This window comes from Drosophila biarmipes, chromosome 2L (genome assembly GCF_025231255.1).
Source record: "Drosophila biarmipes strain raj3 chromosome 2L, RU_DBia_V1.1, whole genome shotgun sequence".
Classification (NCBI taxonomy): domain Eukaryota; kingdom Metazoa; phylum Arthropoda; class Insecta; order Diptera; family Drosophilidae; genus Drosophila; species Drosophila biarmipes.
The window spans coordinates 21,762,344-21,780,947 of NC_066612.1; the positions used below are offsets into that span (position 1 = coordinate 21,762,344).

The following is an 18,604-nucleotide window of genomic DNA, read 5'->3' on the forward strand; positions in this document are numbered from 1 at the left end:
AATGCATCTAATGGAGTTACGCCGTCGCCCAGAGTAGGGCGTGTCACTCCCAATGATGACGCACAACGCCCACACTTCGATGAACAAATGTTCGGATTTCACTCCCTCCGCCGCTTATCTGAAAACTATAAAATCAAAATTGTGTACAGATTTCATAATCAATCAAAGTCATAAATGAAAAGATCGACGAAGAACAAAAAACTGATTGAAAAGTGGATATGGCGAATATGGCGAACATGGCGTACAACCCCCACTAAAAAGCAGCGTAACCAAATGGACTGAGGGTGCAGTGCCGCGAGGGGGCTACAAGGTAGAAAGGCGTATCAAAGTTCCATAATGATGAGTAATTGATAGTGACATAAACGGTTTCCATTGGCAATATGCTTGCGAAAGGGGTTGGAGGAGCATGAACAAGGGCTGCTTACTATCGGAGGGGTGAAAAGCCAGCAAGTGTTGATAATGATATTGAACCCCTTTTTTACCCCTTTTTAGCCCATTTTCCAGCTCTTTTTGGGCAAATTCTCACTTCATTTCGGCTAGTCTATAAAAATGCAATCGTTTAACCCTTTTCTCTGCTTCCACTTATTTCCCCTCCGTGATTTATAGCGCTGGCTTCAAGCTGTCGTGGCAAAACAATATTAAGTCCCTGGTATCTAAGGCCAGCCGACGGCATTGGATATCATAATTATAATAGCAACAACGGCAGCAGCGGGGAAATCAACAAGGATGTTGGCCAGCAGATGACTTCCGCATGCGGCGATGGCCAGACATGTCTGCCAGCCCCGTTCTTTGGCATGGAGACGCTGGCATCTGTCAAACAGAGACCGAAATCCCTGCCAGACTTTCTAATACCGCTGCACGAAATTATGTTCCAACAACATCATTACCAGCAAAGGACAATGGGCACATTAATTAATGGTCTGCCCCCCGGCTTGGTCGGGGGCTATCCCCCCAAAGCAGAGACGTTCAAGTCGTTAACCCCGCCGAAACCACTGCAGCAACACCAGAATCACCCGAACCACCGAACTCACCAGAATCACGCCGGCGACCACTCCTTCGTCCGGCACTTTCACGAGCGAGATCGCCTCATTCGGGAGCACCAGCTCAAGCAGCAGCAGTTGCGTGACGAGGAGGAAGTCCTCCAGGAGCAGGAGCAGGACTGCCTGGTGGTGGAGCCGGGGCAAGCCCAGGAAGTTCCGTCCCAGCTGGAGCATAACCATCATTGGCACGGCGTCGTTTGCAATGCCAACGGCCACGCCACGAGGCTGCTCCACATTGCCCCTCCGAAGGCAGGGCCACCACCATTGCCCCCTCAACGACCGCCAGTCAGGGAGGGCCTGCCCCCGGACTCCGCATCCTTCCTGGCCATCGTGGATCCACCCAAGGAGCCCAGCGTTTACGAGCAGCCAGCTCAGAATGGTCGACATTGTCGTCCTGCCAACAAAGGTAAGTTTAATGCTCGAATTAATTGTTTGGCGGGGAGAAAGAGGGGAAATGGACTAGTTAGTCAAGAAAGTGTGGAAAATATTGTCAATATACATAATTATGTATAAGAAAGATAAAGTAAATAATAAACAATGTTTTTTTTTATCAATTAATGTTGGTTTATAACTAAGATTATAAACTTTCTCAATAGTAATGCCTTGTGTAAAAACTCCTATAATGTCATCCATTTAACATCACAAAAACATACATTTACTACTTCAATCCAATCCAAGCTAAGCCCAAAAGCACTCAAACAGTGGAAATAAAACGAAATCCAACTCAATTACGGGCTCCCAACTCAATACAATACCTTTCATGCTATCACCCACCACAAACCATGCCCCAGAACAGGAGGGAAAGGGCCCCCTTAGAAATGCCAACATACAAACTCCATTTAAAATTACTAAAATATTAATAAATTTTACAAAAGTGCGAACAAAATATGCGTGAAAATTCTCAAGTACACCAGCGCAACCTTTACAACTTTATTTAATGGAATTTAAAACCACTTTGAGTGCCCAGTGGGTGGGTGGGTTAGCCTCGGGTCAGTTGGTGGGTGGTTGTCGGGTTGTTCGAAAAGGTTGCTTGCGGCGCTCAAAAAACCGAACCACAATTGCATGAGGTAACCTTTAACGGGGACGCAAGACAAAAAGCAGACGGGGACCCACCCCGGCACCGTAAAAAGCAGGGGAAAGTCGAAAGGAAAAGCTCTGACGAAAACTGGTGTCACTACCAACTGTGGCCCGGTACTCTGAGCAGCTTATGGCCAATTGAGCCCCGCCGCGGGGACCGAACTCCGCTGGGGTGGCCGTAAATCCAATAAAAACGCTTTACAAGCTGTAAAGCAAAGATCATAAATCCATTTTTGTTTTTACCCACCACCTCCATTTAAATGCGATTTAACATTTTCCACCGACTCTAAAGTGGTTGCGCAAGAACATAAGGGTTAGATTTGCATAAAGTGAACCTTAGCGGGAAACACTGGGATCGGGAAAATGGCGTCGGATAGGGGAATATGCTTTATTTGTGTCGATAGATCCGAAATTACTGAGCACAAACACATAATAAAGACATTAATATTTATAACACTAACAATGCAAAAATCCTAAGCTAGCGATGAGTAACAGACTTTAGGCAAATATGATTTTAAAACGATGTCAACATCTAACCACTTTTTACATAAAAGTGATTTTCAGACCACATACTTTTTAGATATAAAGTGTTTACCCAACTGTCAGCCGTTACAAAAGTAGAACCCTCTCGAAACTGCGTTCCCTCCAAAAACTTTTCAACTCTTTCCATCTGCAGACCCAAAATCTTGTACAAAAAACCCACAAAAATAGCGCGCCAAATAGTAAAAGGAACTCGATTAAAGCGAGTGCAAATCGATGAGGAAGCCTCAGCGACGGAAATCAATAGAGGAAGAGGACAAAGCAGCCTCCAAATGTCCTTTACTTCCGCATTCGTAGCGCCGGATCTTCCCTTCTTGGATTATTTATTAACGTTTATTGATTTCGACTTGCCCAGCGGCAATCTGCCACAGAAAATCGCTGTCAATCGGCGCTACAACCCTTCGTAGAAGGCCAAACTCGGATATTTCGACAAAAAATAATGCATTTTCTCCACATTTTTTCGCCGCACAATGCCGAAGAAAATTGCGCGCCGTTTTTTGGGACAGAAAACCGAAGAAACGACAGGGACTCAAGGGTAAAAATTGAGGATCACTGTCAGGGATTACCCAAGATCTTCCACGGCTTAGCTCTAAGGTAAACTCACGAGGGGTAGCAACCCCTTGGCCTCGGCTACCTAAAGGTGAATGTACCCCAATAATGCGTAATTTTTTAAGGTAAAAACAGCTCGAAATTGAAAGAAATTCAAATTGAACAAAGGGCAATTTTTTTGGTGATTTCTGTGCGATTTTTGTGTCTTCTCGGAGGGTGAGAAAAAGGTTCGAAAAACTGCGGTTCCTTTTTTACTTTTTTGGGTGCCGGGACTATGATTAAGTACGGATATCTAACGGAATTTTCTCAACATTTTCTCACAATTTTTTTGGGTGAGGAATTATTGATTACGTGCCTGTTTTTTAACCCATTTTGGCATTGAAAAAGAAGAGGAGAAAAATAAAACCGTTACGTCTTTAAATAAAATTTTTAAACATTCTATTAATTTAGTACAAAACTGACTCTTAGGTCTATATTTTTTATTGAAATGATAAAGGTTGTTTCTCTAAAACTGGTAACCTAAGGATCAGTAAAATTGTACCTCTACACTGGTGTACGCTGTTCAGAAACACAAAGCTGTTTTCTTAGAGTATTTCTATTTAAATTGAGTTATTAGTAGATATCAAGATTTCATCATCGAATGTTGAAGCTGCAATATTTTCAATATATTTAGCTTTAGAAACTGCGCCTTAACTTTCCGACGCAAACGAAAAGACACAAAACCCATGCAGAAACCACCCAACGATGGCAAGATGTACAACCACCGCCCCAACCACTTAACCCCCATTTTCCCTGCCCAAAGTGTACACCGACTTGAGGACCGAATGCTAGTCTCGTCTTATTTGCTTAACGCAAATTGGTATGTCATTTTAATGCGATGCAACAACAGCGACGGCGGAACGAGAAGCGACAGGGAAATGTCGGGGTTTTCACAACCACCCGACATTGTTTGGTTCCGGGTTAGTGCTCCCACTTCCCACGTCCACTGCCTCCGACGGTCCTGCCGATGTCCTTGTTCTTGTGCCGTCTGTTTTCGTCATGCAAAGTGTGTGTGGTTTCCACCCAACACTGCCCTTTTCCTCTCGATTTTCCGGCGATGCTGCCAAGCGTTTATTTTCTTGATTAATTTCCATGCCCGAAACTTCTATGTGCCATGCACATGTGTGTATTTGGGTGTTCGTCCCCCTTTTCTGGTCCTGTCTGGAGTGTCCACTGGTGCCCTGGCTGTCTGTGCCGTCCGCTTCTGGCAAATAATCAAATTGCCTAGACACCGCCCAGGACAACGCAAAATAACACACAGGGAAACTATCCAAAGTGAGGAACTGTTTATCTTTTGTCTCCCAGTGACAAGTTTAATCAGCAGCAGCGTAAATCCAGGCCCAAAAGGATAACTATTGAAATTAGTTTGGGGGAGAATATACCAATGCTATTGATTTTCCTGCGTTTTTGGCCCTTAAATCATTTTGGCACTTTAATGTGAAGTAATGTGTAAATAGTGATAGTGAAAACCTATTATTTAGCAGTAAATCATGCAGTTGTTGTGGGAATGAAATACAAATAAATGTCCTAAGAATTAGAATGGAAGTTATTTTTAAGGTTTAATATATTTTACAAAGACAAATACCAACCGTTATTTTATTAAAAAATACTACTACGATTATGCCCGAAGAGATTTTTAATTTAGGGAATTTAGACACTAAGTGTCTAAAAATCAGACAAATTGAATAACAAATTGCAACCTAATAGCCCACTTGAGATTAAAAAAAAACACATTATTTATGTCCACAATTTTCATAATTTCAATATATCCATTAACATTTCGAACTATAATATTTTATGACATTAGTAAGTTATTTATTCATAAGGAGAAACCATTGTATATAGGTTTCTTGACCTGATTGGTGCTTCAAACATTTCTTTAATTTTTGGTCCTTGGATTGCAAAGGAAATCGAGAACTGAAGGCAAAACATTAATTTTGCAGTTTTAATTAAAACGCTCCAGACCAAACGGGAAATGGGCCCGAGTCAGCCAAAGGAAATCGGAATGAATTTCCCCAGGAAAGAATTTGCTCTTGTAACTCCCACAAACTTGGGCGAAAAGAGAAGGAAAGCAAAGGCAAGTGCAGTCGCAGTCATATTCATAAAATGTACGCGCTGTCACCAGGGCTGCAAAGGTCCTTTTCCATTCGCTTTTATTTCACAAAAAGGAGGAAAATGTACGTGAGCTTGTGTGGGTGGTACGGGAGGTGGGGAAAAGGGTCAGGAACTGGGAGAAAGCAAGAGAGCGCAGCAACACTTGTTGTAATTACCCGACCAAGTCTCGGTTCAATGGCTGCGCTGATGTTTATATGAGTGAGTTTTGTGTTTATATAATCACGCCGAAATGCTCAACGTGATGGGTGGCAGGATTGCAGGACTCGGATAAGGCCGCCGAAGGACTCTTGGATTCAATAAATGGCAAAAAATAAAGCACACAATAAAGTCACAGCGAAATAAAATAAAAAGAAAATTACTTTCAAATGACTTATTTAATCACTATATTTTTGCTAATACATTTGTAAACAAAATTCTTATCATATAACGGAAAATATTTCTTAATACCAGTTATTAACTCAACCAAACTGAAAAGGCAATTCTTTTTTTCTTCGAAACTTATTGGCTTTAAATACTACAACTAAGATACCTTTATTTAGTTACAAATTTATTGAAGCTAATATTACGAGGTGTTTGCAACAGGCAGTTAGTCTCATATGTTTATTTTGGTTCTCTGCCTGCCCAGAAAGTGTCAGGACACCAGTAACAACAAAAGGTGCCGAAATAAAAGTTATTATAATGAATCAGCCCGGAGGTTGAGCTCCCAACACATCCAATCTATCTTATACATAAACTCTATATCCGAAATGGTACATAAAAACCAGACGACACCTTTCCAGGAGCACATAAAACCCCCTTAATTATGATTTACTCGCAACGGAGGAAGCGAGGTATGCAAGGAAACGATGCATGTTGCGCAGAAAGTCGGAAAATGCATAATACATAGGCCACACCCATTTCGCAGGAGAAGTCAACCAGTGGCCTATGCTAATGCAGGAAAGAGTGGAAGTGCAGGAGACGCGAAAATGCAGGAGAGGGCGACAATGGGGTCCATGGAAATTCCGATCAGAATGCAGGCAACAAGGGATACGTTCCACACACACACATTGAAGTTCGGCTAACGGTGCAGGGTTGATTGCCAGGGAAAACGAGCGAGAGAGCGTTGAGCGGAGTGCGGAGAGCGCAGAGCGGATGGGGAAAAGTGCCGCTGCAAATCATAAGGCATACCACACACACCAACAACCGGCGAGAGAGAGAGGGAGCGGCAGCGAGTGCGAGCGAGAGGTAGCATGCACTCAGCGAGAATGCAGCAAAATACGATTCCTCAATTCAGTTTCTAAGTTGCATTCGACTGAAGCAGTTGAAGCTAGGCGGTCCGGTTTCTTACTCGAGGAAATAGCAAAGAGCGAGGAGAAGTAGCGCAAGAACAGAATATCGAACCTAGAAGAAGCGCAGGCTTTCTTCGCTGTGATTGTTTCAAGTGCACATTTAGTTTACAAACACTGACAAAAGTACCACTGCAACATGATGGTGCTACAGCAACAACAACAGCGTCTCTGGGATGCAACATCGGCCAACAACACAAGCACACCAACGCAACAATCGGCGAATGGCGAAAGCACACCAACAAAAGTTTGCCACCAGGAGAACACCACAACTGCACACGCATGTGAGTCTTCAGGGTTGCCACCCACAACAAGCCGGCAGCTTTCAAACCTTTTAAGGCTTGTCAACTGCAAAAAGATATTGGATAGCATTTTGGAGTCCTCAGTTTTGCGAATTCGCGATTTCTTGCTCTTGTTATTTAACCATTAGATTGAACCTAAAAAACTTGTTCCTTTGAAATGCAACTTTGATCTGTATATTTTCTTTGTTTATAAGTTCTAATAGACCGATTCCGAAAGATATAAAACCGATTGAACTACACATTTTAAAACCAAATCCCTACCCGATTTTTTAGACCGTGTACCTGTTACTGAAACTTTTCACTTTCTCGAGCAATAAATTCGGTCAGGACCAAAGGACTAAGAAAAACCAGTCCGGAGCTGACAAAGGTCACCGATGATGATTACACGCCCACACATTATCCCGGGCAGAGGGTCCAGATCAGATGGAGAAGAGCATAAAGACGCACACACAATTTCCCTATCAGATGAACGATTTCATGGCGTTTTGCAATAGATTTGATGCGATGTCCTGCTGCTGACGGTGTCGTTTTGGGCAGCAGCTGTCCTGAGCGTCCCACTGTGCGAGCGTGTGATCGTAGTTTTCAGATTCCTTGTGTTTGCATTTGCATCCTGGCAGTGTCCTTTTTACCTGTGTCCGAGACGTTGTCTTTTTTCTGAGGGTATTTTGCACGGCAACAAAGGAGAAAGGAAACGTTTTTTCATCTTTCTTAGCAGTTCCTTCGTTTTTTAAGGGAAAACTACTTTTCGAACCTCAGGAGTAGGTAATTTTTTGGGCGGAACAAAGAAAGAGAAACCAAATTAGCCACAAAAGGCAAATTTTGTGTAATTACATTTAAGCCGAAGGTGTGGGTATAAAAAGACAGAGAAATTCAAACATGCAGATCATGTGCACAGCTAAAATCCCGAAGATCCCCTGACTAATGCCACTTGTTATCCTGCCAAGAAGCTAGGTGTGAGGTCAAACACCGACCCCACCTAAGCCGACCCCAATCCCACCGGGCAAAACCATTACCAAACCACAAGGACAACGCCATCCCAATGGCCAATGGGTAATCTGTTTATTTATATTGTCCTGCACTGGACATTATGCACGAGGATTCCCCAAGTCAGAGCGTCCTCGCAACAATATATTGTCGTAAAAATATGTTACTTTTTTCTGCTGCCCGTTGTCCTTCTCGGGCAAGGATACTACTTTGCTTACGCCCCGAGGGAGCTATAAATTTAATATCTACTTTGCAAAACAAAAAACCAAATGGCACAAAAAAACTAGAGGGAGGATAAGAGCGGACGGGCGAAAATGGATGAAAAATGGTGGGGTCCAAGTTTTTTATAAACTTTGGGTTTTAGCAGCTTGAATAGGAAACATGTACTACAATTAAAGCAAAGATAGCTACTGAGACCCCAAAACCAAATGAAGTCCAAAACTGCGTAGTTATGTACAGTGTTTTTCCTTCTTCATAAAAATTGTGTGAAAACTACTCTACATAATGCCAACCATTCGCAAGCGGAAAGTGACCCTTAAAAACTTTACACCAGCAAGCACTCAGCTCAGAGCTAAAAACATTTTTGCATGTTATATACGCCATAAGAAATGTGCTATGTCCGAACTCCTAATGGACATTTTACGAGCCACACATGAAATGAAAACACCCTGTCGCTGAGAACCATCCCCACTCCTTGTTTGAGAACTGAATGTCCTGACCATATCTGTCTTGAACGGGCAGTACGTGTCATTTGCATTTGAGTTTTCGAGTGACGAGCATTATTAAAAATTTAAAAATATTTTTGTTTTTCTCTTGCAGTTATACGGCACATGTCCAACTCGCCCACTCCGCCCTCGCCGCTGCGCTCCCTATCAGGTAAATACCTACGTATTTGTACATTTACAGTATGGCTAATCCTTGGCCAGCATTCAGCCGACATGTCCTTTTCATCCTGCTCCCGACTCGTGCCGGAACGTGGCTACTTTGTGGCTAAATTGATTACTCACACGACAGACAATTTTTATAGTTTTCCGTTTTCCCCGTTTTGCAATATGCAATAAGCCACGCACCCTTCCCCTCCACTGCATCCATCCCCTATCCACACCGGGTTTATTTTAGGGTTTGGCTTAGGTAGTAACTCAGAGCTGGAGTTTCTGCTCTGTTACTGGTAATGAGGCATTTGGTTTGGGCGCCTATAATGTTTATAGGAGCTGTTGAGGAACCAGCACGTGACCGAAGCGTGACTGAGGACGTGCCAGCAGCCTTTGGGCTGCAATAAGAAGTTCAAGGACTCCAAAAGACCAAACTGCTGATAAAGAAATTCGGACGACTTCCTGCTTAAATTGTTCTAAAAATATGGAATTGGCAGAGAATGTCCCTATTTATGGATTGTTATTTTAATGTACATAAGTACAGAACATGTAATGTATAATGTACATAAGTACATGAACCTACAATATATATATATATTTAAATAATTAGTATAAGTGCGTTCATTGTGTCGCATTGTCAAATTTTATTCAAACGCAAAATCCCCCTAACGCACTTCCTCGGAATGCCACCCAAAATCTTTTTTTCCACACCCACCCACAACCTCCCCCGAAACAACCCCGCAGGGAAGCAGGCTTAAACTAGAGATGATCCTTCGGAGACCCCTATATGCTCTTTTGACCTCCACCTCCCTCCCCCGGTGACCCTAACACGACCCTCTTCTGTTCGCAAACAAACAGAAATAACAATTTGTCAAAATGTAAATTTTTGCTCTGCGCATTTAAATTATGGCCCGATGGCAATTATGTAAGGACCCCGGAACGAAGGCTAGCAACCCCTAACAAAGTGCAACTAATCTATGCAAAACAAGCATGGCAATCCACCCCATTTGAATAAATGCGGCGCATTAACAGGGCTGCCAATGCCATCCGATAGTAGTTGACAATTAAACTTGCATTTTTATTGGTTTACACAAATTAGGCGAGTCAATCGAGCCTGGGGTGCCTAACCCCTCTCTCACCCCTCTTCAGGCCATTATGCATATTCAAATGTTGTCAAAATAAGGGGGAACTCTGCTTCCCAAAAAAGGGTTGCTTCAACCGCTAAAAAACTCAAGTGCCCTAACATTAGCATCACAAACCCACAACAGGCAAGCTGTTGATCCCGGCTCAACCCTGTTTAACATATCATTTGAATAGCGACGAGGTGTGAAGTCGATTGAGGGGAACCCTAAGCGAAGGGTTACCCTTGCCACCTCATTTTTTAAAGTGCCACTTGTTGAACGATCTCCCCTCGCTTCATATTCAAATTGAAAGGATTCGGTTGCGTGAAGTTAATTGGGACTCTCCGAATGCTTAAAGGGTGATTCAGAAGAGGAAACGCGTAAAGGATATTATAATCAGCGGTTCTGATTGGGTGCTCTCATTTTTTGTACCTCAAAAAGCGTTCCTCCGAGGGCGTTTCGAGGGCGTTTTGTGTGCCATGCAAAAAAGTTGGAATGAGCCGAGAGGCGGGACGAGTTTTTAACGAAGGGTTAAGCAAAGGTGACAAAAGTTCCAAGGTTGAAACCTTATTTTAAATTTTAAATAATAAAAAAATTAGCTTATTATTCTTATAGTTTCTAAAAACCACTGTAGCTTTTTGTTGAAGCTAGTGTTGTAGTAAACATTTATATTTCTAATGCGCCCTTTAAAAAACAGTTTTCTCACCAAGAACCGATCATTTTAAAACATTTCGATTATGGAAATTTTAGACTTTTAGATCGGGTTTCAGTTGTGAAAATGAAGTTTTTGCGTAGCTAGTATGTAGATAAACTGCTCAGATGTGGAGGGATAATTGGATCTGGTCCCTGTCGCTGAAAGCCTCTCTCGCTGCACTCTACATATTTAGGTTGTATCTTTCCCATAAATCGAAACGCACTTTACACTCCCTCTTGGGACAGGCGAAATCAACCCCTAAAATCTGCAGGGAAAGGAGTGCACAGCATTCAGAGTTTTCGAATAGGGCAACACTTCATTTGTCAGTGGAAGCAGTCACACATTGCCATTGTGGCAGGGCTAGGAACTTGCATTCAGCATGTAGTCCTCATCAGCAGGATAACACATCTGCCCCGGAGACAGACAAAGCGGCATCACCTGGTCTTGGGTCTCGGCAAATCGAGGCTCGAGGATCGCGGACCGCTCGCTGCCGGCGCATTCCACTCACAAAGGATCACAACAATGTTTCTTGCCGAGGCTCGAACTTGCTCCCGAGGCTTCTTGACTTTCCTCCTTTTTACGAGCAGCCAAACAATGCAACGTGGAACCCTTTTTTGGCTGGTCCAGTTCCCCACCCAATGGCAAGTTGCATTCTGCTCTAATCCGCAACTCGTGCATTCGGAATTGTAACGAATTTTAAATTCGAAAGTCGGTGGAGGGTTGAAAATATTCCCAAAAAGGGTGACAAATTTTGACTATGCCTAACCCTTAGATGATTTTCATTTCCGACTGGTTCCCAATGCGTTTTCAATGGCTAATTTTATTACGGCGTTTTCAACTTTCGCCGTTCTACATAAAGGGAGTCATAAAAACAGCTGCCCACATGCAATTTATTTGCAAAGTTCAGACGCCCGCATTGGAGATATTTTTTGAAAAATGTCCTAATCCGGTGAATCGAGTTTAACACGGGGTTGAATCCGCTTAGAACTATCATTTCTCCTTACTTTTAAATCGGTTTACAGCGTTACATTTTTTACATCTTTGACAAATGTTTAGAAGTAGGATTCGGATATAAGGTCAACTGGAGGTTTTTAAAAATGGCTTTCCGGTCTTCTCTTACATGTGTTTTTGGCTAAGATGGAGACTATTCGTTCATATTTCTCCTGTCGGAAGTGCCCGACTTATTATGTTAGTCCCCACCAAATCAATATTCCTTTAGAAAATTATGAAATCTGAGCTCTTTTCGTTGCTCTACTGCGCATTTATCGGAGACAAAGGAGCAAGCTTCCTGCTTGACTCCGCGTGGCCTCTGATGTATGGCTATTTTTCAATTATTATGCATGATTGGGTTTTCAACAAGGATGTTGGGGGAGGCGGAGGTTGAATAGAGAAGAGGGGAGTGGGGCCTCAAAGGCAACCCTTCCGCTTGAGCGTCTATCGTAGCTAACCGCAGGACGCAGACATTGGACAGGATAGCGAAAAAGGATGGGCAATCAATTGGAAGATTGAATAAAATTTCCTTAAAAGGCTGAAAAGAACATATTTACAGAAAGTCGGTCAATGAATACACTTGGTAAACGCATGGAACATGCATAGGAGAGACTAAAAAACCGGGCTTAATTGTTTTTTAAAATATTGGTTAGCTAACCATAAAAAAGCTTAATAATAAGATAATATATATATATAATGATTCCACAACTATTAAATATATTTATCTATTTTATATATATTTATATACATATATAAATATATATATATATATATATATTTTAAACAGTCAAACATTCTTGGTTTACGTTTCTTTTTTTATATATACCTTCAATGTTAAGGCCTTGTCTGCCCCGTATACCCTTAAAAAAGATTCAGAAATATTGTAAACTTGCAAAGTCTTTTGGTTAAAATCAAATTATGCTACGCGTGCCTTGACCAGTCCGGCTACTTGAACTTCATTGAGTTGGAAAATTGAAAAGCAAACTACCCACAATCAGCTACTATAAAAAATATCCTTTTCCTTTTCTTGCAGACTGTGGAAAGAGCTTTGAGGAGGAGGAGCTGGAGCTGGGCGATAACTGCGAGATGCCGCAGAACCTGAGCAGCAAGCGCCAGGCCAGGGAGCTGGATTCGGAGCTGGAAAATGAGGTCCTTGACCTGGCACCGCCCCCCAAGAGATTGGCGGAGAACCAGCTCAAGGAGGAGAGAGAGGAGGAATCGGTAGCCAGTGCCGTTCCGCCGCAGCCCATGGGATTTGCGCCAGGGGAAATGCACCAGGCTCTGCAACTGCAGCTGCACAGCTACATCGAAATGGTCCGCCAACTGGCTCCGGAGACCTTTCCCAATCCCAACCTGGCCACGCAGTTCCTGCTCCAGAACTCCTTGCAAGCCTTGGCGCAGTTCCAGGCACTTCAGCAGATTAAGCAGCAGCAGAGGGAGGATCCTCTGCCCAGCTACTCCACTCCCTTGGCTAAGTCGCCCCTGAGAAGTCCCTCGCTGAGTCCGGTGCCCAGGCATAGCAAGTCCCAGCAACGAACTCCGCCCAACTCGATGACTGCCAATTCCCTGGGACTCAGTAGCGCCGTGATGACTCCAAACACGCCCAGCATGCAGCAGCAGCAACTGCAGCAGAGCACTCCGAAACCCTCCAGCGGTCTCACTGTGGCCTCAGCAATGGCCAAGCTGGAGCAGTCACCCGAGGAAACCACCGACCTGGAGGAGCTCGAGCAGTTCGCCAAGACCTTCAAGCAGAGGAGGATCAAGCTGGGCTTCACCCAGGGCGATGTGGGCCTAGCCATGGGCAAACTGTATGGAAACGACTTCTCGCAGACCACGATCTCGCGATTCGAGGCCCTCAATCTGAGCTTCAAGAACATGTGCAAGCTTAAGCCGCTGCTCCAGAAATGGTTGGAGGATGCGGACAGCAGTGTGGCCAAATCGGGCGGCGGTGTGTTCAACATCAACACGATGACCAGCAGCTTGAGCAGCACACCGGAGAGCATCCTGGGACGCCGGCGCAAGAAGCGGACCTCCATCGAGACCACGGTGCGCACCACTCTGGAGAAGGCCTTCCTGATGAACTGCAAGCCCACGTCAGAGGAGATCAGCCAGCTGTCCGAGCGCCTGAACATGGACAAGGAGGTGATCCGGGTGTGGTTCTGCAATCGCCGCCAGAAGGAAAAGCGCATCAATCCGTCGCTGGACCTGGACAGTCCCACGGGCACTCCCCTGAGCAGTCATGCATTTGGCTACCCACCTCAGGCTCTCAACATGTCCCACATGCAACCGGAGGCTGGTTCGGGCTCCTTCTGCGGCAGCTCCATCAGTTCCGGGGAGTAGGAACAGCCGGAACACCAAAGCCACCTTGTACATAGTCAGCTTATACTCCAAACTCTTCCACGACATTCCACAAGCCACTCTCCATATCAATGCAAACAATGCCATGGATGTATTTAGTAAACTAGGTGATAGCCAGTCGTATCAGAAAATCCATTACGAATTTATGAGTACATATAGTTCCACACTACCTATTCGTATCTGTATGCATATAGAGTTCCTAGTTCTAACTGTCCCCCAAATGCCATATATGTATCTGTTGTGTCCTGCATCCACTAAGCCACAAATCAATTCCCCTAGTTGTACTTTATGTGTATTGACTTAGATGTGAATGTGTACCGATGTTGTTGTACGATGTCCAATTGTAAATTGATCTTGAACATAGATCGTAGTATCCAAAAAATTTCAATAAAATTATTCCGATAAATTAATTTATATAAAACTGGTATCGTATGTTCTTCTCTGGGTGGTTACTTTAATATGAGATATATACGAGTGAAATAGTCCCACGTCTTTGGAAATAAGCGAGGTAAGGGTATAAAAATCTTTGGTGTTGATTCTTAAGAAGAGAATAAATCAGTTTTAAAGTTCGTTTGATTCTTAGCCTACGTAATTGCTAAGCCAGTTTGAAATGGCAAGCAAATTTTATAGTTTTTAAACTCAATGTTTCATCCTTAAACGTTTTTATCTGAACTCAAGGAGAAAACAGGCCTCAGCTTATTATTCAATTAGCGAGCGCTTTGGGTTTATTGCCGGTCGTGTGCTTTCCCAAAACCCACTCGAACCTCATTAGGCACCGCCTAAATAAATATTGAACGAGATATTTAGTTAACTGATTTCCTTGGCCCGCTCCAAAAGCGTTTGCCGGCCACGCGACAAAGGCAAACACGACCATTTTTTAATAAACTTCCTGGCAGGCGCGGGCCAAGGCAGAAGGGATTCGATGGACCCACACCAGCAACCCCTTTTATTTTTTTGGTTGTCGAGTGTGGATTTGTTGGATAAGAAATCACTTCATCTTTTTGGGCCGGCGACAGTCAATATGGCAGCCCAGACAGAAACCCTTATTTGTATATCGAGGCAAGCGTGTAAATCCTTTCTGGCAACCCCCAACTCCGATCCCTCTTCCTGGATTCCCCTCCCTTCCCAAGTTTGCCGGGCTCTGATTCGTTTAGGGCACGAATCTCTAAAAAATGACAAGAGATGGGGAAGGGAAAGGGTTCGTGCCATCAATTCACACATAGTTATGTCATATGGTCCTCGCCTCGGTGGTTGATTTCGGTCTTGTTCTGGTTCTAGTTCCTGTTTTTTGCTGTTTTCGGTCCCCGATGTGGGCAGTGGAAGTATTTTATGCTGTCCCAGTTGTATCTTTTGAATCGCTTAAGCGAGTCAAGTCCTTCATGGAGATATCTTAATGGAAGTGTGCCAATAAATTAGGTAATCAGTGATTTAAGGGAACGGCATGTTTTTATCAGCAAAAAAATTCTATTAAACATGACTGTTATCAATGCATTGATAAAATCATTTCATTCCGAAACTATTTCGCATAAATTGAAAAATATGTTTAAACACTTGATCAACGAAAGTTATTTGGTTCAGAACAAATGTAGAATACAAAGGAAAAATGAGACAACAAACAAAAGCAGTATGTTTGCCCTCAGAAAGCTAGAATTGGCAATCGTTCTCTTTAAATACGATTTCCAAGAGGGCTTGGTTGGTTTTAAGTATTTTCAGAAAATCGTTATAAGGTAAGATATAATTAATTTCAAAACCAACCTCAGTAGCACGAGAATCGGATAAAATCTGAGCGAACGAGTCGAAGGCAATTTGAAATGAAGTTGGTCATTGTAAGCTAAGCTTCATTTGTTAAAAAAATAAATACAACATTCGTAAAATTCTTTTTCCCAATAACAGTGGCCCAAGGATACATATTACACTAAGGGTGTGTTGTTTCTTTATAGTTGAACTGCAGACTCGATCTGTTCTTTAAATTATTGTGGTATGTAATCCTGCGCAAATGGATATTCTTAGGCTTGACAGTTTTCCGCCACCATATTCGCTTACGACTTGACAGTTTGCCCACAGCTGACCAGAGTAGCGAATAAATTTTTAATCTGGCCAGAAGTGAAATCTCGACCAGAATGCTTACCCTATTTAATTTGCAGGCCATTCGCCCACACACTCGAGCTCACATCAAACGGAGGCCAAGGGAAAAGCCCATCGATGCCGGCACTCACACTTAATTGGCGAGCACTCGAACCTCGGCTCGGGGGCTTGGGCTTGGGACTCCTTGAATGTTATCAGTCCTGTGCAGACGACGTCTGTCCATTCCACATAGCCAAAAAGGAAAGTATAATGGAAACGAACGCAAAATGGCTTTGAGCCATTCGGCTTGTGGGTTTTCAATGGGGGAACTTCAATTGCATTGGTCGTATTCAAAGTGCCCTAGGCTGAGCTGGTCAAAATGGGTTGATAAGCCCCGTAGGCCGTCAGGGGGTTCCCCGGTGGTTGCAGATCGTTCGACCGAGATTCCATTCAGGTTTCTTTTGATGGATTTCCTTTCGGCGGACAAGCAAACATCGCTGCATTTGCAAATTGAATTTTCTCTCCGGGAAATGTTTCATTTCCTTTTCGCCCGCTCCATTTATAACAATTTAATGAAATTTTCGAATGCGTTTTCATAACACTGTCGTTGTCCTGCCACCATTAATCACTCGCCACTTGGCAGGACTAACGAAAATTAAGTTCCCTTTATGCTTTTTTTGGACCATTTCTTTTCGCTATGATGAGTGTTTTGCTAAGCAATCTATTAAGTATTAGACCTTTTAAATACATTTGTATTCTCTTTCTGGGTTTTTAATAATGTAACGCCAAGTGATACAGAGAATGTGTCTATTAACACGTTTGAGATTAAATTTGGAGCACTCTCAAATTCTGATTTTACTATTTGTCCGAAAACTATAAAATCGTTTAAAATTCTTTTGTTTTTTTACGATAGTAATGAGACAGGTATACGTAATGTGATTCGATTTTATGTCGCTCAGTTTCAATGTGATTTGTCTTTCTTCAAACGTTAGATACCCGAGATGTGAGGTACCAGACGTTGGTAATTTCGGAGGAATTTGGCGAAATAAAAAGTGCTCGAAAATTACATGGCGAGCATATGTTAAATTTCTGCGTGACTGGCTGACAATTCGGTGCTTTGAATTTCAATTCGTCTAACAAAAATAAAGGAGCAGGGAGAACGGGGACACACCCCTTTCCGCCCGAGTGGAGAACATAAGACTTGTGCAAACATTTGGCCAAAAACAACAGCAGCGGGGAAACACAATTGAATTACAATGAAAATATGAAATGAGCAAAAAGTAGATGAAGAAAATCGCATACGAAAATTAAGCAAACAGGCGAAACAAAGGAAAAACCCCCGAAATGAAAAGTTTCAAAAGTGTGGGCACTGGCTCCTGCAAATAGCTCGGGAAAAAAGCGCAAATTCAATATTTGCACAAGAAACAAATGGAAACGAGGACGTGAACGACAATGCCCCAAGACAGTCGAGCAAACATCTAAAAAAGTAGCAAAAAATAAAATAAATAACAAAAATAGGAGATATTCTTGGATATATGTACATATATGTTATTTATTATTTGCACAATATATGAAAATTATGTAGCTGAATAATAATAATAATAAATAGTTATATTAAAAGCCTCAAAGGATAGAAATAAAATAAATAATTTCTTTACCCACACAAATATGGCAAATACAGAAATCTTCAGCAGCCTGATTTATCACCCTCTTTAATCCAAAATGGAAACCCAGTCAATGGCCGCTGGAGGAAAACCAAAATTTAAAATGGAAAAATTTGCATGCGACCACCGAGGGCAGATGGAAGTCCTACCCCCAAGTTTTCAGCAGCCAATTAGAGGAGTAGCTTTTCTGAGGCTCGAAAATCAAAGGCAATCAAGGGCGTGATCCGAAATCAACACCATCTTGGCCAGATGGGTGGTGGGAGATAGTGGGATGGAAAAGCTGATCCCTTTGACATGTTTACACATTTAATTAAACTACACACGCCGAAAGTTTCCGGACACGAGAGATAGTCCCCATCTAATCACACCCAAGCGAAAACCCAACCCGCACAAAGTTCCAAAATGGGGCTAAGAAAACAAAAGGATAAGCCTTTATACAACCAGAGCCGCCGCCTGCCCTTTTTGACAATTTGAAACCAGTTCAAGTGGTTTAATCATTTAACGCACATCATAAAAATCGCATCAAGTGATTTTTATTTACACGCCCGGGACAAAAGAACCCCAATCCGAAAGGGAGGGGAAGATTGGAGGCGGGTGGGAAATGGATGGGGTTCAGCCAACCCTTTGAAACCCAAGGTGGTGGCTGGAAACGAGGAAAATAAGTTAACACATTAGATGAGGATACGGTTAGTTGATAATCATTTAGTTTGTCCCGAAATGAAAGGAGTTGCGTTATACTTATTTAAGAGGGAGTTTTGGGGTGTTTAGCCAACTCAAAAATTAAGAAATGTATTCTCCAATAAATGCTCCGCGCAAGGAGTCTGAGATACCGGATTGAACGTTCAAAAAAGGTTGTTTTTTTTTTTTGTT

At 42.8% G+C, this 18,604-nt stretch overlaps 1 protein-coding gene across 2 annotated transcripts in view; it reads left to right on the plus strand.

Annotated features, from left to right (window-relative positions):
* Positions 1-14,410, plus strand: part of LOC108034050 (POU domain protein 2) — a 29,977-nt gene extending 15,567 nt beyond the window's left edge. Inside the window, exons 3-5 of one of the 2 annotated variants that reach the window (XM_050884868.1) lie at positions 607-1,446; positions 8,791-8,847; positions 12,682-14,410. In XM_050884868.1, the coding sequence (XP_050740825.1) occupies positions 607-1,446; positions 8,791-8,847; positions 12,682-13,988 (2,204 nt within the window). In that variant the 3' untranslated portion in view covers positions 13,989-14,410. Of the gene's footprint in view, positions 1-606; positions 1,447-6,659; positions 6,970-8,790; positions 8,848-12,681 lie in introns of those variants that run through there. The other variant, XM_017108805.3, reaches the window with a different exon arrangement.
* The last annotated feature ends 4,194 nt before the right edge of the window (positions 14,411-18,604 follow it).